We start from the raw sequence: 23,809 nt of genomic DNA, 5'->3' as shown, positions 1-23,809 counted from the left end.
CTTGACTACTATTACGTATTTTCAATATATAAGAAACAAATGAAGGGTACACGGAAAGAACATGTATAGTCAATTCTACTATTACTAATTTCCATAATTATACTGGGATCCTAACCCTGACTTCCATTCATCGGGATAAAGTATATCTGAATAAAACCGGACAAGTGCGAGGGTTCCGTACTTTTTAGCATTTGTGGTTACAGCGGAAACAGAAATACATCTTCTGTGAAAATTTCAACTGTCTAGCTATCACGGTTCATGAGCTATCACTGGTGACAGACAGACAGACGGACAGACAGACAGATGGACAGACGAACAGAGGAGTCTTAGTAATAGGGTCCCGTTTTTACCCTTTGGGTATGGAACCCTAAAAAGAAACGTCTCGACGACGAAACGAGTCTCGGAGGATTTAGCATAGGAGACGCCTTCATGTCGTTTCCCCTCTGTCAAATACACCGGTACAATGTTCCGACCATTTTATTAAAACTGACATTTTATTAATTTGGCCGACTAATCAGCTAAATTAGTTCGACTTCGAATCAATCCGTGTATGGGCGCCGCGTATATCCTTCGGGCTGAAAGTCGCAGGCGATAATCATTGGTAGTCCTTACTCCATCTCCAAGCTGTCTTACCAGGTCTTGCCAGATATTATGTTCAACGGAACTCCTATTCCTTTCTCTTCCACTGTCAACAACCTTGGTATTACTATGGACCAGACGCTCTCATAGGATCCTCATGTTTCTGAAATCAGCCGAAAAATCTTTGCTTCTCTCCATTCCCTGAGGCGCCTGCAGAATTTCCTCCGCTTTCATTTTTGTTTCTAATAAAGCACTTAACAACATATTAAATTCATTGAGAAAACCAGACATCTAGAGTCGATTACATAATAAGGTAGTTTGAAAAAAAAAACTCGCAAACATTTCGTATTAGATAAATTAAATTGAGCATGTTACAAGCAAGTGTATTAAAATAGTACATTATAATACAAGTGTGCTACGTTGGTCACTACATACGAGGCGATATTGTGCGCGCGAGCTGTAAGCGAGCGCGCAATAAGAAAGCCGATGTGTGTAATGACCAATGCACCACGTTTCATACGACGTTTTTCAACACACTTGCGAGGACAAAAAGGGAACTTTCATATTTCAAATTTTAATTGTTAAAACAGTAAATGTCTTGCATCTGTCATACTGCCTGCCGCGACTCTTGCCTGCCCCACTGGCGGGTCGGCGGGTCGGCGGGTCGGCGGGTCGGCGGGGCGCCGGCACCCGCCAGTCCGTGTTATAAAATCTATTCGACAAATATTTAAGAAGGCTCCGTTTCCATACCTATTATAGCAATCAGTAACCTTCTTAAGTCAGTTGGATTATCATTCATTACCTAACAAGTTCTATAATATAATGAAAAAGCACGCGTGTTTAATATCTAGGATTATGAGCCTAAAAGCGGTTCAATAACTTGCATGTTACGAGCAAGCGTGTTGAAAAATAAATTAAGTACAGATGCAAACTAAACGCAGCTAAGGTGTCAAGTCTCAAGTGTCAAACGTTATCACAAATTTGTGTAACACTTGTGTTGCTCTTTAATACATCGCCACAAAGGCCATTTTAAAAAAGCTTGATAATTTCTTGGTCATTGTTGAATTCGATTCTTGTCGAAAAAAATAAGTTAAAATTCTCAGACCAGACACGACGGTACCGATTCCAAGCAATTATTGAATACAATAAAATTCAATAACGTTTCTCAAATATAAATATAAAAACAAAAGTGAAGTTTGCCTATGAATTGCAGTTTTTATACAAAAATACATAAATTTTTAACAAAATGCAAGTTTGTAACAGTGGAGACCTAAAATTAGATGCTGCAGTGGAAGGATGGCTAAAAATAGATAAGGTAGGTAATTTTTTTCTACACCTGTGAAATTTTACTTTACTTGCTTTCGCCTAAGCACTATGTTCAGTAAGGTCATTTTAATAAATGCACAACTGGTGGAAACTTAGTTTGATTGGTTGGTGTGAGGTAATTGCAAATTGAATCCGGTTTTATCTAGATATTTCGGCATATTCAATTGACTATGGTAAAAGAAATCACTGACAGTTCCTTATTTTGAAATAATCTGTTATGTTTAGTCTATAGTTATGTGCTGTTTCTCTGTTTTGTATTATTTTCTATTCGTGTGTGCCAAAGAATAAATTATTTCTATTCTATTATATTCTTTTCTGTTATAATAGAAATAATAATTAAAAATACACAAAATTTACACAATACACAACACAATTACAACACAATACAATTACAGATTTTTAGTACAAAATTATTTTTAACAAAAAATCTAAAGCGATAACATATCTTTGTTTTGTACTCAATTTAAAGAAGACTAAATTAACTTTCAAATGATAGTAAATAACCTGATAGCTTTCTTATAAACATGCTGAGTTTAAGTAATTCAATTCCCGATAAGAAACGTTTGAATGACTCAACTTGCCGTGAAACAATACGTATTATGTTAATGATTGTTTTGTGGCCAAATTAAACACTGGAGTAATAAAATATAGTCATAATATAATAGTTTGACACACTTATTATCCTTAAATAAAATGTATATTAATACTGTAATTGTTGGTTTTCAATTTAAAATAACAGAAATGATCTTGGGTGCCAAAGGCACCGGATTGTACTTACAGCTCACCGTCACATTGTTTTGATCGCTAATCCTGTGTAGTTGTAGTACATTATGATTTAGGACATTATTTTTATGGTTTATACGTAATATATTAATGTTAGGCGAATCGATGTCTGCGAATCGATAATCTGCTAAAAATTTCTCGGAGAATCATTAGGTACCCGAAAAATAAATATGGACTTTTATTTACATGTGTAATAAGCTAATCTCATTCCCACTTTGGTAAAAAAGTGTAGCAGTTCATGAAAACTAGTGCAATAATAATTTTATGGTTTACACTATAAAATATAAATTCGATTAACAGTAAGTACTGTTCCTATGATGTAGAACCCAGAAACAAGGAAGGAGGTCCTCGACGACATAGCCAACTCGCGATGGGACAAGCTGCGTGGGAGCATGCTGAAGGGGCAGAAGTTCGGCACGGTGGGACTCCGCGGCCGCATGGGGCTCATTCTTCAAACGGTAAATTTTCTGCTTCCAGAGGGAAAAAAGTACCTGAGGAATTAAAATATCTGCCCGCATTTTTTTTTTCGTTACTACCACGTATTCTAACTGGGGCACGATTCCTTTTTTTTAATTTATTACATTTAATTTATACTCGAAACAGCAAATTGTATTTTTTTTACAAAGGGCCGAAACCTCAGAACCCTGGCGCGTGTAGCTCCCATTTTTTGAACAAACTACCCCGAAAAAACCAAGTTATGCATCGAAAACAAGTGTTTAGTCGAATGCTCCTTGTATTACTGCAATGTTCTACGCCAGAGACCACATATTGTAAACCATAGAGTACATACAGTTTTATGAGAAGTTTTCACTATGACATTGATGCATCAAGGCGGTTTGTTTAAATTAAAGAGGCTTACCGCAAAACGCGAAAATCGAAATTTTATTACCTATCTGCCTCTTTATCTCCTGGATATGCAAGAGTGATAGAGAGGCAGATAACGAAATTTAGATTTTCGCGTTTCGCGGTAGACCCTCAGTATGCGCTATTGGTGCCCTCTACGCAGACTTTTGCGTAATATGCTCTACTAGCTTTTGCCCGCGGCTTCGCCCGCGTGATTTAAGAATAGTTATGTCGTCTTGTCTAATGTATATGGTGCGAGGGAGGCAGGGGAAGGAAATCTACGAAAATATGGTTTTTAATACAGTTGCTCAAAAAGTGCTACTTTTCGTGGCTGGTTTTCGCGAACTAGTGCTTTTTACTTTTCCAATTTTTTTAAATTTTTACTTGTTCCAATTCATGACTACTTATTGATGAGTGTTAATATTAGTTTCCTTTAAACGTCGTAATCAACATAAAAACCTACTGTTAATGTAAGAATACGAAAAATATGCATATTTCATATACCTCCTCATCACAACAAGTGTCCTAAGAGTTTATATTTTTTACTCTAATAACATACTTACAGCTAGCTGTAAGTGTCGATTTAGGCGCACTTTATAAGAGAAGTCTCACTTATAGTCAACTTATAACGTTCTTATTGAAGATACAGAGAACAGAAAAGAAGTGTTAAGTATAACACTTACAATAATCTTGTTACTGCTGTTGTAATACCAAAATAATTTACAAAGGTTTTATAATGGCATGGTTTAAAGGAAATAAGACTTAGAGAGCTCTTACGACTGCTCTTATAAGTGTTATTCCTCTTATATTGCACTCTGGGAGATCATACTAGGAGTATTTATCACAACAACCAAAATAAGTGCGAAGTGCGAGCTCGTGTAGTAAAAAATAATAACAAACTTATGTAAGTACCTTTTTTTGTATTTGTAGTAAAGATTAATTCTTTTCCGTCATCATTTCGTTCATTTACTTGATAGTAATCAAAAAAAAAATAAAAAAAAATAAAAATTATCTTTATTCAGTATTATAAAAGACATATATATGCTTACATTTTTATACAACTACATAGTGTAGTGACCTTATGGTCACTAGGCGCAGCACAGTTAAGAGACCAACCGACGTCCCTAAGTCGTTAGATTAGAATAAGGTCTACAATTGGTCAGTCAACTGCACTGTCCAGTAAAGATAACAACAAAATAATATAGGTACTTTAACATTTTATGAATAAAGTACGCTACATCTGTTCCCCGTACTAGTATTAAACTGTATCACGGTAGAAACAGGATTCGCCATCCTCTATTTTCAATGTGTTGACACTTGACAGTCAATAAGCAACATCATTTAATTTTATTAGTTAAGTTAAATATTAGCCGTACACGTGGGTCGTTTGACAAAAAAACCGCATTCCGATGGTTAGTTGCAGTAAGAGTAAACATGTAGTATATGCAAGACTAACACATTATTCTTAATTTATTTAAGTATATTTAAGGTTTCATTTTAGGATCTTTTTTAATTAATATAGGCCCATAGTGTTTTGTAAGAAACTATTTGTAGTAATGCATATTACTTACCTATGAACTTAAACAACTTGCGGAGTACATTTCTTCGAATATTTTGTGAAATGAATTCAAATATTTTCTCAGGCCCACTTCGTAATGTATTTAGAATAAGTGTATAAAAATATTAATTAATTGTAAAAATAAAAACTGACGCCATTAGAGATTGATGCAACTAATTAGTCTTCTATAAGAAAGCTTAAATACTAAAATGTCTTATTTCACACTCCCTAAGTCAAATTTAAACCTTTTGGTCTTATTGAACACTTGCAAAAGGTAACTACTTCCAGCCATTTCATAAAATTAGGGTTCCTTTTGCCGTAAAACCGTGGCATACAATACAAATTATCATTTTGTGGTAGGTATAGTTTTAGGTTAGCTAAACATGCATAAGTATTAGGCCAGTCAAATTAGATTTTTTCCAGGAATTAATTCCCAGCACGATGGAAATCATCAAAAAAAAATAAAAATAAAAAATACCTTCATTTGGTTCTAAATTAGTGTAATCAGAGTTTGCTCCATTCTAGTTGTGGAATTTTTTTTTGCTCTTTCAGTTTTTGCTTGTAGTTCAAAAACGGTACGTCCTACGGAAAATATGCACTAATTATCATAAAAAATGACATTTGAGGATCCGAAAAGTACCTTAATATGAATTCGTAGTCAAGGATTGTAAAATATGGCGGCCACTTTGTTTTTTTTTTTTTTGTTTAATCGTGTTAAAATCCGATTTTTTTTTCATTAGTGTCTGATCCACAACAACCTTGCTGGTAGTCACATTGTAATTGATGATGGGTTCCTTCTATATCGAGTGGTTTTGTCAATCCAAGGTAAAATGTATCTCCCAAGGCTCCCAAAATTTATCCACACCTCCTGGGATGGAGCAAACTCGGATTATACGCATTTAGGACCAAATGAAGGTATTAAAATGATTTTCAGCTTGCTGGGAATTAATTCTTCAAAACCAGTTCAATCTCTTCAGAGCTGCTGTCTTCTTTTTTTTGTAAGGAACCATCTAATAATTTACAATACGTTACGAGTATATATAATGGCCGATATTCTTAATAAAGTGTTCAGAAGACTTTTAAAAGACAAAATATTCTAATAGAGTTCTACTAATATGCTTCTTCTCTTTAATTTGGCTCAGACAAGACAATTCAAACTTACAACTTGTTAGTTTTACAGCAGTTGTATGCAAAACTTTATTAAGGTCATAATTCTAATAAAACACTCACTGCAGACTATACTAAGAAAAAAAAGACTTTTAAGATGCTTTTTTAAGTGCAAATAATATTCAAGAGCAACTGCTCTTTGAAAATGCCCTTATAAGACAACTGTACTTATAAATGACTAATAAAACACTCAATGCAGACTCTACTAAGAAATCATACACATCAAGGTTGCTTTTTTAAGTGCAAAAAATAATCAACAGCAATTGCTCTTTGAAAATGCACTTATTAGACAACTGTACTTATAAATGACTAATAAAATACTCAATGCAGACTCTACTAAGACAGAATGCACTTTAAGGTTGCTTTTTTAAGTGCAAAAAAATAATCAAGAGCAATTGCTCTTTGAAAATGCACTTGTAAGACAACTCTTCTTCCTACCCTTATCCCACGTTATGTGGGGTCGGCACAACATGTTTTTCTCTTCCATTCTCCTCTATCTTTCGTCACCTCAGCACTCACTCCTTTCTTTCTCATATCCTCTTTTACACAATCCATCCATCGCTTTTTGGGTCTACCATACGCTCTCCGTCCATCAATATTCATCCCTAACATTCTTTTGCCTATATGGCATTCATCCCTCCTCATCACATGCCCATACCACGCTAACCTACTACTTCTTATCTTCTCTGTTACTGGTGCTACTTTCAAACTTCCCCTAATATACTCATTCTTAATCCGATCCTTCCTCGTCACTCCACACATCCATCTCAACATTCTCATTTCCGCTGCGTGCACTCTTCTTTCATCCGTCACTTTCGTCGCCCAGCATTCTGATCCATACATTACAACAGGTCTCACGATCGTCCTGTAAATTTTCCCCTTAAGTTTAAGATGGATGGCAAGTTGTTCCAGAGACCTGTCGCCATTTCATCCATCCCGCATTTATTTTATTTTTCACACAACAGTTCTTATAAATGTCTTACAACGATTCTTTATAAACCTCTAAAAGAGGACGTACTAAGTGTCAGTGTTCTTATAGTACAAAATATCTTAAATCATGCTTTTATAAGATGTACTGTCATAGTCAAGACACATGTAAGTCTGCTGTAACACCTTAGTTCTTAAATCAGCATATCCGTAAGAGAAAATTGCTAGTTGGGATTATAACACGTTTATTTTTTAATGCTAAAAAACCGTTCTTAATAAGTTGTCTGAATGGAACGGAACGCCTGTCAAAGAAGAGGCGTATTTTCTTACTGCAAGAATGTTTTAAGTTTCCAAAGGCAACATTCGATATTGTTTTTATAAATATACGATACACAAATAATCGTAAATAACGATATTTAGGTAATAATAGTACAATGTTTTAATATTTACAATTGTTTCTGTCTTATAGAACAAAGAACATGCATTTGAAAAAAAAACTTTCATTGAAGTTGGTTCAATAACAATAACAAAATCTATTTTAGTCGAATAAAAGCTAGAAAAACACCTCTTCATAATGTTAATGTCAATGATTTCACAGAATTAATAATATAAAAGTTTCGAATTCCATTCCATACTTGTTGCTTTTTTTATTTTTTCGCAACTGTATTAAAAAACGTCGTTCGATACACGTGCGGATATGTCATTCTTCACTCGTACCGAGTCTTGCCACTCGCCTACGACTCGCATACTTTCCGCACTAGCATCGAAATGTATTATTTTATGGTTTATGGTTCGTAGGAAGAAAAAATATATATATATATATATATATATAAGTACTTACAATTTTTTGCATTTTACTTAGAATGAAAAACTAAACTTATAAGAAGCAAACAGTCAACAACCTTCTTGCAACACCTTGAATGCACTCATTACGGATGCAGGAAGTTTCCCGATATTTTACTCCTCCCACCCCGTCCGTCCCGCCGCGCCGCCCGCACTCGCCTAAGTACCGATTGACGACATCGATATACAATACCCGACGATCGAGATGGCATTTGGTAATGCAAACTTAAAAATCTATTAGGATAACGTGGGTGTCCATACCTCAAAAGCAAAAATAGAACCCTTATAGGATCACGTGTGGCTGTCTGTCAGTCCGTGTGTGACCACCGATTTGCTCCGAAACTACTGCACCGTTTGAATTGTAATTTGGCACAAATACTTTTAAGAATTTTCATGACCACATTATTAAATTTCAAAATCGATGCCATTTTCGTCATTTACGTCCCAAAAAACCATAAAAACGACACCCATATTGATATTTAGACATTTCAACATTTTCAACCATTGCACCCCAACAGGGGAGATGGTTTTTCACGTCCGCCACGTTGGATTTTAAAATAGTTGTTGTTTTCGTAATCATCGACCCGATAAACCATAGAAACAATACCCGTGTTCATTTTCATACCTTGTCACCACATTTCCCCCTTTTAGGGGTTGAATTTTCAAAAAAAACCTGAAACACGTGTTTATTCATTTATCGTTAGGCATACTCCTGTGAAGTTCTGGATAAAATAGTCTAACTAATCTTGTTTCCCCATACAAACTTTGGCCCCCATTTCACCCCCTTAGGGGGTGAATTTTGAAAAATCCTTTCTTAGTGCACCTCTAGACCTTATAAGAAACCAACGTGCCAAAATTCAGTTCTCTAGGAGCAACGGTTTGGGCTGGGCGTTGATTTAAGTGAGTCAGTCAGTCAGGACTTTTACGTTTATATATGTATATGCTCTATTTGTCGCAGTTTTGTTTAAAATTACAACAATAGTACATTTCGATGCTAGTGCGGAAAGTATGTCATTACTTCACGAGTACCGAGATATCTTGCCACGAGCCGTAGGCGAGTAGCAAGACTCGGGACGAGTGAAGAATGTAACTGGCCATATGTTCTATCCATAGGTATAAAGCTTTTAAATAGTAATGCCTTCAAATAAGGTATTTCGCTTAATAAGCGTTTTATTGTAAGGTAAAACGCTGCTATTAATTTCACAATAAAATTAGTTTTTTTATATAATATTCATATGATCTTATGACGATTTTATTTGATATTCTCTCTCTCTCTAGGGTTTTGACAAAACATTACAATATAAATACAATCGTATTAAAGTAAAAACAATAAGAAAACTATTAGACAAAAACTTTGAAAATAACATCAACTTTTGAAAAGAACGCCATCTGTGGGCCGCGTGAGAAATTCAGTGCATTACGACGTACGTATAAAAGTATTGATCGTCGAAACATTATCAACGAGCTGTTTAACGTTCAAGTGGTTGCATGAGAGGGATCATAGATGGCTCTGATTAGGGTCACGGCGTGGTCAATTAAAAACAAATCTTATGTATGAGGAATAAGGGTTACTCGAAAGACACGTTGTTACGACTTTTGTTCTGAGAAATCGAATGTCCGCGCAGGTGCATGTTGTCCGACTTATGTTATCAAACAAAAATGAGACTTAACTAAAGGAAGTACAGACTATTTTATGAAAAATTTGCAAGCTTAAAATTCTGAGTATTTGTAACTCGGACAAATTTTCTTAGAACAGTGTCCGAGTTAATGTAGTGGCAGATCTTAGGTCCACCACCTTGCATTTTTGAGACAAAGCAAACCGTTTGGAACAGTTGTTTCTGGGGGTGATCTGAGCTGATTTAGCCCGGTTGCCACGAGGTCCCCCCCAGCAGGTGGGCAGGGGAGGGGGGGGGGGAAAAGTGGCTCCGGCGCGCCTCACTCTAAGCTTTATATCTGCATACATCTAGCAAATATATCAAGTTTGGTGTCTTTTTCGTATAATTCGAGGATGAAGAATTCATTTCTGTGATTAAATTTTCACTCACCCATACAAAAAATACGAGAAATTCAAAATTCAAAAATTTTCTTTACACTTTTTTTTTCGAAAATCCTCTACAAAATTAAAACTATGGCGATTTGCTCTAGAAAAAAAATACCTGTGAATAGCCCAGTTATCCTTCTATATAAAATAGTAAACTTGTCAAACATTTTTCTTTTATAACTCTGTTAATAAAATGTTTTGTGTCGCGCGGCGTACCCGCGTTGTAAGAGCGGTATGCAGCTTTTAGGATTTTTAAGTATGTTTAGATGATTTCTGATGAGTTGTTATTCTTCTGTTCGTAGATTACATTAATAAATTACTTCTGGACGTGATATATATACAAATATATAAATAAAGACTGGGAAAACTTTACTATTAACTAGCTTTCGTATTACTTCTTTAGCTAACTTCGTCTGCGTGGAGTTAGTAATTTGGGTAGCTTATTTTTTATCCCATATGCTTTTTATCGATTTCCCATACAAACATCCACCTCCCTTTTCACCCCCTTAAAGGATAATTTCTGAAATAAATACCACCCCGGGACTCAAACTATCTCTATATCAAATTTCAACTAAATCAGTCCAGCGGTTAAAGCCTGAAGAGGTAACAGATAGACAGACAGACAGACAGACACACTTTCGCATATATAATACTAGTTCTTGCCCGCGACTTATCCAATCTCCTTTTTATTGATTCCCCATATAAACTTCCACCCCCCTTTTCACCCCCTTAAGGGGTGAGTTCTGAGATAAAAACTATCCTATGTCCTTCCCCGAGACTCAAACTATCTCTACACCGAATTTCAAGTAAATCGGTTCAGCGGTTTAAGCGTGAAGAGGTAACAGACAGACAGAAAGACACACTTTCGCATTTAAAATATTAGTATGGATGTGATAAAATTAACAGTTAGATGTTTGACAAAAAATGCGGGTTGAAATAAGATATATATTGTTCGCAATTGCCACTACATGCACATAAATATGTCAGTGCATTTTAGTTTTTTTTAACGCAGTTGCACCTCCCTGTGCATTTTGTTTTGCAGCGGCAACGAATAAACTCTAAACAAGTAACAGCCGCCGCAGGTAGGCTTGTCCATATGGGCTCCCAATAACCTGTTGCTGAGGGGCTATAATATGTCCCCAAACATAGCCTCCTTGGTATACTGCACGGAGAATAATGTTTACTTAGCGCATCTTCCGTTGGAGGCAGATTCTCTAACTGGAGATTTCTTCGGCACTTATTTACACTCGTACTTGTACCTGATCTGAAATCAGTAACAAAATGCATAGTGTTAAAATAAGTCTAGGGTTGACACCTCGCGTAATTCAAATTTGTTCAGACTTAATATTGTAAGACTTACTTGAGTTACTTGTCATATAAGACAATAACAAATTTTTCCAATATTGGCAACGCCTGCTCAATATTGCCTTGTTTGCCAAATTTAAATCCCTTCGTTACAGCAGGATATGCGCTCCAAGCTTGAAATACGATTTTTGTCCCCTTTCCACACAAAAAAGAAATAGTGTCGCAACCTGAAAAGGCGTGGAAGAATGGCAAGACTTCAGTCCTTTCTGGTCCTGTAAAATAAATTATACATCTATGCGTTACAAATAAAATCATATATTTAAAGGAAGTTTGCAGCACGTGACCAGTTGCCCTCGTACAGGAAGCAGACACGCGCATGATGGTCCATTATGTGGCTGATGCTGTAGCCACAGGTCACACAAAAATTATGCTACGCACAGTGGATACTGATGTTGTTCTCGCAGTTGCTTGTATATCACAATTGCCGGAGCTCCAGGAGTTATGGGTACATATTGGCACAGGAAAGAATGACCAGTTCCTCTCGTGCCATGCTATTGCATCTTCATTAGGTAACTTTTGTAGTTCCTCCATTAATTGTAAATAAAATAAATATGTCACCGCAGTACGAGACAGGTCATCTGGGCAATTGGTCACGTGCTGCAAACTTTCTTTAAATATATGATTTTATTTGTAACGCATAGATATATAATTTATTTCACAGGACCAGAAAATACAGTAGTCTTGGCATTCTTCCACGCCTTTTCAGGTTGCGACACTGTTTCTTTTTTGTGTGGAAAGGTGAAAAAAAGCGTATTTCAAGATTGGAGGGCATATTCTGCTGTAACAGAGGGATTTAAATACGACAAACAAGGCAATACTGAGCAGGCGTTGCCAAATTTGCCAATATTGGAAAAAATTGTTATGGTCTTGTATCACAAGTAAGAGACTTACATTTTTAAGTCTGGACAAATTTGAATTACGAGGTGTGAATTGATTCCTAGACAGTATTTTAACACTATGCATTTTGTTACTGATTTCAGATCAGGTACAGTACAAGCTGTACAAGTACGAGGTACGAGTGTAAATGAGTGCCGAAGAGTACTTTATACAATAAGAAATCTCCAGTTAGAGCAGGGTTTCTTAAAGTGGGGTCCACGGACCCCTTAGGGGTTCGTAGCATGTTTATCAGGGGTCCGCAGTGAGTCAAATATCTACTGTAAATATACTTATTAGGAAATGTTGTAATAAACTTGACGAGACCTAAGGGTAATGAAACTTATAATAAAAGTAAATTTTAAAATATAAATAAGGGTTTTTATTATTTTTCTAAAATATATTTTAACCGGGGTCCGTGAAATTGTTTAAATTGTGAAAATGGTCCGTGACAGCAAAAAGTTTAAGAAACCGTGAGTTAGAGAATCTGCCTCCAACAGAAGATGCCCTACGTAAACATATTCTCCGTGCAGTTTACCAAGGAGGAGTTTGAGGAGGAGGTTTGGGGACAGATTATATCCTCTCAGCAACAGCTACCATGCCCCGCTGACTGGGGCTGGTCCAAACAAAATGGTTATTGGGAGCCCATATGGACAAGCCGACCTGCGGCGGCTGCTACTTGTTTGGAGATTATTCGTTGCCGCTGCAAAACAAATGAGCAAGGAGGTGCAACTGCGTTAAAAAAACTAAAATGTACGGACCTATGTGCATGTAGTGACAATTGCAAACAATAGATATCTAATTTTAACCCGCATTTTTGTCAAACATCTAACTATGTTAATTTTATCACATTTATAATAACTAATGGCAAATTTATAAAATGTAGGCGCGAAGGGATATCGTCCCATATAGAATTTGAATTTCGCGCCTTTTTTTGCTGACATGATTTGCTTAACCAACTATATATCACATCCAGAAGTAATTTATTAATGTAATCTACAACCAGAAGAATAACAACTTATCAGAAATCATCTAAACATACTTAAAAATCCTAAAAGCTGCATACCGCTCTTACAACACGGGTACGCCGCGCGACACAAAACATTTTTTTAACAGAGTTATAAAAGAAAAATGTTTGACAAGTTTACTATTTTATATAGAAGGATAACTGGGCTATTCACAGGTTTTTTTTTTCTAGAGCAAATCGCCATAGTTTTAATTTTGTAGAGGATTTTCGAAAAAAAAAGTGTAAAGAAAATTTTTGAATTTTGAATTTCTCGTATTTTTTGTATGGGTGAGTAAAAATTTAGTCACAGAAATGAATTCTTCATCCTCGAATTATACGAAAAAGACACCAAACTTGATATATTTGCTAGATGTTTGCAGATATAAAGCTTAGAGTGGGGCGCGCCGGAGGCAGATAGTTTCCGGTGTACTGTTGCCACTAAAAGAACATTTCAGGTATTCAGTAGATTATTAAATTGGATAAAATTTGAGAGGACGCGAACGCGAGTCTGGAGCCTAGTTCGCTAATCAGCGAACTAGGCTCCACACTCGCGTTCGCGGCTTCACGCCGCGATTCGCGCATGAGTGTGGAGGGACCTTATAGTTTGTCAAAGGACTGTTCGGTCATTTCCCCCCACCCCTCATGCCCGATCCAGTTATACTATAGTTTGTTAAAGGACTGTCTCATTTTAAACATAGACAGAAAGAATCCTACTATCTTTGTCTTACACTTACACTATTACTAGCACCCAAAAGAAAAGGATGAGTATAGTTTTTTTGTTCTTGTTTACTGTCAATTTGGTTTGACCAACTATATTTCATTATAAATTATAATCATTACGTGCCTATTTGGTCCCTATCATGAATCTATAGTTGGTCAAACCAAATTGGCAGTAAATAAGAACCAAAAAACTATACTCCTCCGTCTCCTCCTTTTTTTTGGGTGCTAGTACTAGTGTCAGACAAAGATAGTATGATTCTCTCTGTCTATGTTTGAAATGAGACAGTCCTTTGACAAACTATAGTATAACTGGATCGGGCATGAGGGGTGGGGGGAAATGACCGAACGGGATAGGAGTAGTAGAGAAAGCGCTGTTATTGTTTGTCCCTGTCACAGTCTCACTTTTGTTTTATTCCCCACCGTAAATTTATAGTTTGTCAAAGGACTGTCTCATTTCAAACATAGACAGAGAGAATCATACTATCTCTGTCTTACACTAGTATAACACCCAAAAGAAAAGGATGAGTATAGTTTTTTTGTTCTTATTTACTGACAATTTGGTTTCACCAACTATAGTATGGTTTATGGTGGGCTACAAATCTACTCGACCAATCATATTGTCGCATTGCGTATGTTCTGTCTCTCACGGGCGCACGCGTATAGCTCATCTATGTAATGCTAGGTCTATGGTCCCTATGTATTACAGCCGCAAACCAGCCGCAAACTAAACGCATCTGAGGTGTCAAGTCTCAAGTGTCAAACGTTACAAATTTTACAAAAATGTGTAAAACTAATGTTGCCCTTTAATTCATCGCTTTAAAGACTATTTTGCAAAAGCTTGATAATTTGTGATCCTTGTTAAATTCGATTCTTGTCGATAAAAATTAAGTAGTGATACTAGTGATTAGTATGCTCTTTGAAATAAGTTTAGAGATTCGGAGACCGGACAGGACAGGACGGTACCGGCATTCGAAGCTATTATTTAATATATAAATTATATAATAAAATTCAATAACGTTTCCCCTATTTGCCTTGGATGTTTTAAATATAGTTATTACTTTTCAAATTTAAATATAAAAGCAAACGTGAAGTTTGCCTAAGAATTGCAGTTTTCGCACAAAAATACATAAATCCTGAACAAAATGCAAGTTTATAACAGTGGAGACCTGAAATTAGATGCTGCTGTGGAAGGATGGCTAAAAATAGATAAGGTATATTTTTCTTTACCTGTGAAATTTTACTTTATTTGTAGTAGGTGAGTGACAGTATGAATTATTAATTTTTCGCCCAAGTAAGTGAAAACAAGCAAGGTTCAGCAAGGTCATTTTAATAAATGCACCCCTGGTGGAAACTTAGTTTGACTGGTTGGTGTGAGGTAATTACAAATTGAATCCGGTTTGTGCTGGAGATTTCAGCACATTCAATTGACTTTGCTGAGATCACTGACACTGTTCCTTATTTTGAAATGATCTGTGAAACTGAGTTACATACTGGATAATGATTAAATATCATTATTAAAATACAGTAGAACCCATTCAATAGGTATGATCACATTTAAAACAATTTCCCATGTATGGTGTCCCAGGTAGCACATCAATTATGGATGAAAAATGGAAATGTATAATAATTATATATTTTTTTCTTGCATGTAAATTAAATGTTATACATACTGCATTATATTATTATATTATATTGTTTAATACACTAGCAGCTGAAAGCTGATGCGTGTATATCACTCCACTTATTTTTTTTTTACTATTAGGTCTATTAGTGTTCATTTTGTTAGTTGTTTTAAGTGTTTGTCAAGTCTGTTTTTAAAGGTGTTCACTGAAGGAGCACATATCACTGCTTCTGGTAATTTATTCCACTCGTGTACGACGCGGTTTGATAGAAAGTGCTTCCTAGGATTGCTTGTGCTGGGAACTCGAATAATCTTTAAGCTGTGGCCTCTTAGACAATTATTCTCGCTCATAACAAACAGGTCCTTTAGTTCAGGTAAGTCATACTGATCGTGTATGATCTTGAATGTTTCAATGAGGTCACCACGCTGTCTTCTTCGCTCCAGGGTTGTCAAACCAAGATTGGCAAGCCTTAGGTCACATGGCTTATTACGTAATCCATATACTATCTTGCGTTGCACCTTTTCAAGTAAAGTTATATCCTTCTGAAAGTATGGACTCCAAATTTGGTAAGCATATTCCAGAAGAGGCCTTATGTACGTCTTATATAGTTTTAGAAACAGTGCTTTATCAATTGCCTGGAAGGTCTTCCATATAAGGTATACTAGTGAGTTGGCTCTTTTTGTTATTTCCAGAATGTGCTTATCCCACTTCAGGTTGCTTGTTACAGTGACTCCAAGGTCTCTTTGTGAGTTCACTTCTTCTAGGACCTGCGTACCCATGGTATATGTAAGCTGAGGATTTGTAGGCCCAATATGAAGAATGGTACATTTATCCGAATTAAGTGACATGAGCCAGTCCTGTGTCCACCCGCTAATTCGATCTAAGTCTTCCTGAATAATATTATGGGAGATGAGAGGGTTCCCCATTATTTTCGTGTCATCAGAGAACAGTGACAGTTTAGATTTGACAATGGACTTAAGATTGGTGACAAAAATCCCAAAAAGGATTGGACCGAGGACAAATCCTTGTGGGACACCACTAAGGACCTCAATGGGTTCAGACAGCTCCTCTCCTACTCTGATTTTCATTTTTCTTGCACTTAGGAAGTCTTGAATCCAGTTCAGAAGTCTTCCACGGATCCCGTAATGCTCCAGCTTACTAATGAGCCTTTTTATAGGTACCCGGTCGAAGGCTTTCTCGTAATCTATGTAAACCACATCCGTTGGGAGGTGTTCGTTCCAGTTCTTAGTCCAGTAATCGAGACAAATCAGTAGATTAGTAACCGTTGACCATCTAGGAATAAAACCGTGTTGTTCTTCAATTATGATTTGCTCTTCAGATAAAAATTGTATAATACATTTAGCGATAATTTTTTCCATTACTTTACAGGCAATGCACGTTAGACTTATTGTAAAAAAATGAGAGATAATGAAAGGCTCATTTATTTATTTACTGTTCCTATGATGTAGAACCCAGAAACAAGGAAGGAGGTCCTCGACGACATAGCCAACTCGCGATGGGACAAGCTGCGCGGGAGAATGCTGAAGCGGCAGAGGTTCGGCACAGCAGGGCTCCGCGGCCGCATGGGCGCCGGCTACACCGGCATGAACGACGTCGTCGTGCTGCAGACCGCGCAGGTCAGTTCCTATCATCATTCGCTTGTCCCATTCACTTGGGGCCGGCGTAGCATGCCTTTTTTTCCATTCTTCTCTGTCACCCGTCATCTCATCATTATTTATTTATTTATTATTTATTTTAAACTTTATTGCACAAGAACAAGTACAAAAGGCGGACTTAATGCCTTGAGGCATTCTCTACCAGTCAACCACTGGGCCAAACAGAAATTGTTAAGGTATCATTCACTTGCGTTCGTTTCATATCCTCTCTCACATAGTTCATCCACCTTTTCCTCGGTTTTCCTCTCCTCGTACCTCCCTCCACATTCATTCTTAATACCTTTCTCGTCACATGACTTCAGTAAGGTCAGGTTTAGGTCAGTTTCTATATTGCCTTCTATAATTTAATTAAACTATCTTCGCGTTCTAGAGCAGTGGTTCCCAAAGTTGACTGGGCTGCGACCCACCTTACAAAAACTGCCATTTTTGAGACATCTTAAAGCGAAACTTGAGAGCCTTCAAGAAAAAGCTGAAGACGTGGGCCTGCGAATCAACCGACGTAAGACTGTCAACATGCGAGTAAAATCAGATTGCACAGAACCTTTGCTGCTCAAAAACGATCGCCTTGAATCAGTCTCTAAGTTTGTATATCTCGGTAGTACACTTACATGTGGGGGAGGTGCAGACGAAGACGTCGAGAGCAGAATTAAGAAGGCAAATGCTGCATTTGCCCAACACAAGCCTGTTTGGGACTCAAATGTTCTTACTCGCCGCGTTAAAATCTCCCTCTTCGAATCCATCGTCAAATCCGTGCTGCTCTTCGGGTGTGAGACATGGAGAGTGACTAAGGGGCTGACACACAAGCTACAAGTGTTCGTCAATAAAGGTGCTCCAAAGAGGTGAAAGTTACATTGTTCAGGGCGTTTTGCACTTCCCTCTACACCTGCAATCTGTGGGCTCAGTATTCGCAACGGGCATATGGGGCTCTTAGGGTCCAGTACAACAATGCGTTTCGGGTGTTGATGGGGCTGCCTCGTTTCTGTAGCGCATCGGGGATGTTCGCGGCGGCGCGCGTGGACTGTTTCTACACTACCATGCGTGCACGCGCGGCATCCCTGGTGCGCCGGGTGCGCGGCAGTCCCAACAGCATTCTGCGATTGATAGCGGACAGGGTTGACTGTCCCTACTTGTCACACTGCGAGGGATTGCATTCTCCCGTTAGTGTTATTTTGTTTTAAATTTAAGTCTAGCTGTACCTACCTACTAACCCCTTAGTCTTGTAAGTGTTACTAATAAAATGTGTCTTTGTTACATGAAATAAATGTATTGAATTGAATTGAATTGAATAAGTCCCTCCGGTCGATTCTGGCCGAGGACCATTAGAAATGAGGATTTGTGGAGTATGTGCCGACAACCTCCGATCGCCAAAGAAGTAGCGCTGCGGAAATGGAGATGGAACCGACATACACTTCGAAGAGGAGCTGCGAACAACGCCAGTATCGCGTTTGAGTGGCGGCCTCAGGACGGAAGGCAGGCCAGCAAACGCCCAGTACACAGCTGGAGGCGGAGCATAGAGAACGAGCTGCGAGCCGTGGGACTGAGCTGGAGCGAGGCCAAGAAGGTTGCAGAAAACAGAAAGGCGTGGCGGGATCTTGTGGAGGCCCTATGCACCTCTGGGGTGCCGTAGGACATACAACAACAACAACTCTTGGCCGTCTTAAAAGGGACATAAAATATTATTGGCAACGCTCAGATTTCCTAGTATTTCCAGGCCCACTTAATATTCGCTTGCGACCCACCCATGGGTTGCGACCCTTAGTTTGGGTTCGTCCGCGTTAAGAATGTAGTAAAATCATCATTGTCCGCCGGCCTAGCAATGCTCTTAACCAATCAAACCGTTCCTAATTAGAAAGTATGCCTTAACTTAAATTTACTGGTCACTGTGAACTTGACTTTCTAATCGAACTATTTGATTGGATAAGACAATACTGATTTTACAAGAACGAACTATAGTAGTAAATATACCCAGGGAAGCGGCATAGGTTTTTTTGAATTCTACAAAGGAAAGTCTCTTTTATAGCAAATAAGCGGGCTTCACATTTAGTGCTAGCAGTACGCCACAAGACGCTGTAAATTGTGTTAAAAGCATCGGTACGATTGATCTTTAGGCCATTTGAATCAATTTCACCGGTAGTCGGACTCGCCCACCGAGGGTTCCGTACTTTTTAGTATTTGTTGTTATAGCGGCAACAGAAATACATCATCTGTGAAAATTTCAACTGTCTAGCTATCACGGGTATTCATGAGATACAGCCTGGTGACAGACAGACGGACAGCGGAGTCTTAGTAATAGGGTCCCGTTTTTACCTTTTAGGTACGGAACCCTAAAAAAGGAGAGGAGTTATGATGCAGAAACCTATCGTGTGTAGTATTAAATGAAAGGGTTTTTTGAGCCGATTCTACCGATGCCGAGCCGATGGAAGAGCCCCAGGCGAGGACGGCGTTACAAGTTACAACTGAGCTTCTGAAAGCGGGAGGCTAACCTGCACTGAAGGGTTATTCCCACTAGTTACCACCAAGTTGTTACCTGTCGTCTCTACTGGAAAAAAATTTCCCACCTTTTACCAGTGGTAACTACTGGAAAAAAAACCCAGTAGTTACCACCAATCAATGTTAGTGGTAAACTTGGAACTGGAACTTGATATTACCAAAGGAACATGTAATCAATGTTAGTGTTAAACTTGGAACTGGAACTTGATATTACCAAAGGAACATGTAAACCAAGTTTCAAAACTATTATTTTGAGTAATTCGACAAGGGTATTATCACACTGTAATAATTAAAAATGTAAATACTTAATGTAATTTTTTTTTATTTGCTTTCTTGGGGTTATATATTAGGTATTATTTCAGATATATAAAAAAACTAACGGTATTAAGACTCACGATTTTTACTCATTATTATTCACAACGACGGGACTTAATCGCGTTTCAATTCTATGCGATTAAGTCACGTTAGTATCTGGAGGAACCCAAACTTGGTATGTTTTGAAACATATGTTTATTCTAATTTTAAAAAAAGTGACTGAAATGTAATGATGGGATATTTTTGGAATTGGCTTAAAAGCCCTTTGCTACCACACGAGGCACACGACAGGTTACTGAACAATTTTTTTCCCATTCAAAAAAGATGACGTCTAAAGTCATAACTCCTCTCTTTTTTTTGGTGCTATGGGTCAAATTGATTCAAATGGCCTAAATAAAGATCAATCGTACCGATTTTCATACTTTTAACACCATTTGCAGCATTTTACTGACTTTCGGGGAGTACCGCTAGGACTAATTGGATGCAGATTCGCATGCCGCTTCAGTATGCGCCGAATGTTCTTTTCAGGGCCTGTGCTCTTATATCCAGAAGGAATGCCGGCAGAGCCAGCTGCAGAATGGCATCGTCATCGGATACGATGGCCGATACAATAGCAAACGGTAAGTTGTTTCACTCACTTTCGATGGCGGCCTGCATGCGCATTAAAAATATAAAAATTGGCCAAGAGCATGCCGGCTATGCTCAGTGTGGGGTTCCGAAGTTACCATTTCGTCAGAATATGCTAAACCCGCGTTTTTACCCTTTGGGTACGGAACCCTAAAAACAGCTGTTTTTGCATTATGGGATTTATGGGAAAATAATCATAAGTCATTTAAAATGGAACAACAATCCTAGCAATCCTAGGAAGCACTTTCTATCAAACCGCGTCGTACGCGAGTGGAATAAGTTACCAGAAGCAGTGATATGTGCTACTTCAGTGAACACCTTTAAAAACAGACTTGAGAAACACTTAAAACAACTAACAAAATGAACACTAATAGACCTAATAGTAAATAAAAACAAGTGCAGTGATATACACGCATCAGCTTTCAGCTGCTAGTGTATTAAACAATATAACAATAATATATAACCACATAGAACAATGGTCCAACGGACGAGAATGTACAAAATTTCGAGCATACGAAGTTTCCTAAAAAAGTTTTCCTAAGGAAGATATAATCGTAACAAAAAAAAACCAACATTCGTGTTTTTGACATTGATGGCTTTAACCATAACTTTAAAAATCTCACATTTGTATAAACTTTATCTTGCATGTAACGTTGTATAAATACATTATTAAACATGACCATGTTGATACTAGACCATGAAAATAACCATGTTGTTTTTATTTAATACGACATTGAATTTTGTTCAGATTTCACTCCGCATACGTTATAAGTTTTAAATTTCAACCTCTGTTTTCGTGATACTTAGAGTCCGGACAATGGAATCCACATTGAATACGCTTTGTTGTGATTAGATAATGATATATTGTTTAGTAAATTGGCTCCATTTAGAGATAAGCTATCGGCTGTCATAAAAACACTACAGATTTCATCACAAGAAACAGTCTGTAACAAGTAATTTACACTTATGTTAGCAGTACGTGACGTAGACGCTCGTGCGTGCGCTAATAATCTGAAAACGACGTTATTGTGATCACAGTTGCATAACGAACTAGGAACAGATAAATGAGAATAGCTTAGCTACGTAGTGCCTGTGACATTGACGCTGATTTGGCTAGTCTTGGGTTTTTTGCTACATTATTACTTACTTCTTTGATTTTCGTTAACAGTTAACTGACATTTTTGTAAACCAAGGCTTATTGTAAAGACTTAAGGTTTACCGATCGATAGGCAGGAAAGAGTGTTGCTGTTAGTTCCCAACTAACAATCTACTTGTAGAGCCTACTGACATTTGCAAATTGCTTCGTTATTAAGACGATTCTCGCTGATTTGGCCTTGAGCATCTCAGCGTCTCTGTACCCGCACCCCGCTCACTGCGATCGTACGTGAATTTCGTCTCGGTGCGGCGACTGCGGCGGAACGAGGTTCAAAGAATAACCTACAGCCCAGAGGCGCGCGGCATTTGGCGCTATACCTCGTATTTGTGTATCTTTTGCAGATATTTTGTTGTTTGAGTATGAGTAGATCATGCGTGTAGTGGAGGTCGTAAATTATAATAAAAATATATTCCCTTATGCATTATACTTTACAAGCCTCAATTAGTTAATTTGTGTTTTATCTGTTTCTTACAAATAAATACCTAAGTCAAATCGACGGATTAAGATTTATAGCTAAAGCTTGGTATGTACTAAATTGAGGCATACAGTGCGTTTATTTTACCGTAATAAATAAATATAAATAATGCCATTAATAGTTAACTTATAAAATTAAAGTACCTACTAGCTTCATAAACTACTACAAATGTGTTATTTTTCGAAGTTCGAAGTTTTCTCAATCATTACGTGGGAATATCATCATTATTAGGGTTCCGTACCTCAAAAGGAAAAAAACGGAACCCTTATAGAATCACTCGTGCGTCTGTCTGTCCGTCTGTCACAGCCTATTTTCTCGAAAACGACTGAACCAATTAAGTTGAAATTTGGTGTATATATGTAAGTTTGTGACCCAAAGACGGACATGTAACGTAAACAAATTAATTTTAAACACGGGGGCCACTTTTGGGGGGTAAAAGAGAAAATTAATAAAAAAAAATTTTTAAACTATATCGTGTTACATATCAAATGAAAGAGCTCATTGTGAGAATCTCAAATGTATATTTTTTATAATTTTAGGATAAACAGTCAATTCAATTCAATTCAATATATTCTTTATTCAAATAGGCCTAGCAACAAGCATTTTTAAATTGTTTAGAAGTTATTCACGAAAATAGGCAAAAAATGAGCATGTTTTTTAACAGGTTACTATTCATACATACAACGTAATAGGTAATAGTTAGCTTATGTTAAATCAATTATTTATTGTTTCGAGATGGAATGGAACATTATTCAAAACGTAAAACTTGAATGACATTATAATATGTCGGTTAGAAAACATTTATTTATTTATTTCAAATGAAGTTTTCTCAAACATACGTATATTATAGTATAATATATACGGATATTATCATTACATTCATTGTAATAGACCGCAAAATACCGTGTTGCGCTCGCTAATGCGCGTCGCAACCAAATCAGCGCTCTGCAGTTATTTATTCTTTGGCCACAATAACTCCGATATTATAGCACTTTGCTTGTGCATAAGCGAACATAGTGCAAGGAAGGCACGGAGCGACGAGCGACACAGCCTCCTCGTCTCAAAGCTGGCACGCGACTGCCGGCCACGCCATGTTCAGGCTGCATACGCATGAAATGTGGAAAAACGTTCGATTTCTTAAGAAAATATTTTTTGATTAAGAAAAGCTATGTTGCATTTGTAGAACCTGTTAAAACATGTATGTTAGTTTAAAAATAATTTTAATCGATTAAGCCGTTTAGAAGTTATAAGCAAAGTTAGCCGCAAAACGGCCTGTCGTGTTATTTTTTTTTTCGGTGAAACTACAAATTTCAGGAAAAAAGTCAAATGTTGCGATTGCTGTCCATAGAGTGAAGATGCATATATATTTTTTTCATAATTTTTGGTTGACTCATTAAGAAGTTATAAGCTCTAAAAT

General features: G+C 37.2%; 1 protein-coding gene across 2 annotated transcripts in view; it reads left to right on the top strand.

Moving 5' to 3' along the window:
- The first annotated feature begins 1,735 nt into the window (after positions 1-1,735).
- The window catches only part of LOC134745992 (phosphopentomutase), a 53,924-nt gene continuing 31,850 nt past the window's right edge, over positions 1,736-23,809 (top strand). Inside the window, exons 1-3 of one of the 2 annotated variants that reach the window (XM_063680167.1) lie at positions 1,736-1,894; positions 17,123-17,290; positions 20,663-20,754. In XM_063680167.1, coding sequence (XP_063536237.1) covers positions 1,826-1,894; positions 17,123-17,290; positions 20,663-20,754 — 329 coding nt within the window. In that variant the 5' untranslated portion in view covers positions 1,736-1,825. Of the gene's footprint in view, positions 1,895-14,953; positions 15,243-17,122; positions 17,291-20,662; positions 20,755-23,809 lie in introns of those variants that run through there. The other variant, XM_063680160.1, reaches the window with a different exon arrangement.

The sequence above is a fragment of the Cydia strobilella genome, chromosome 1 (assembly GCF_947568885.1).
Source record: "Cydia strobilella chromosome 1, ilCydStro3.1, whole genome shotgun sequence".
Taxonomy (NCBI): Eukaryota; Metazoa; Arthropoda; class Insecta; order Lepidoptera; family Tortricidae; genus Cydia; species Cydia strobilella.
Note: the sequence above shows the minus strand (reverse complement) of the source record. Positions and strands in the feature narration are given on the sequence as shown.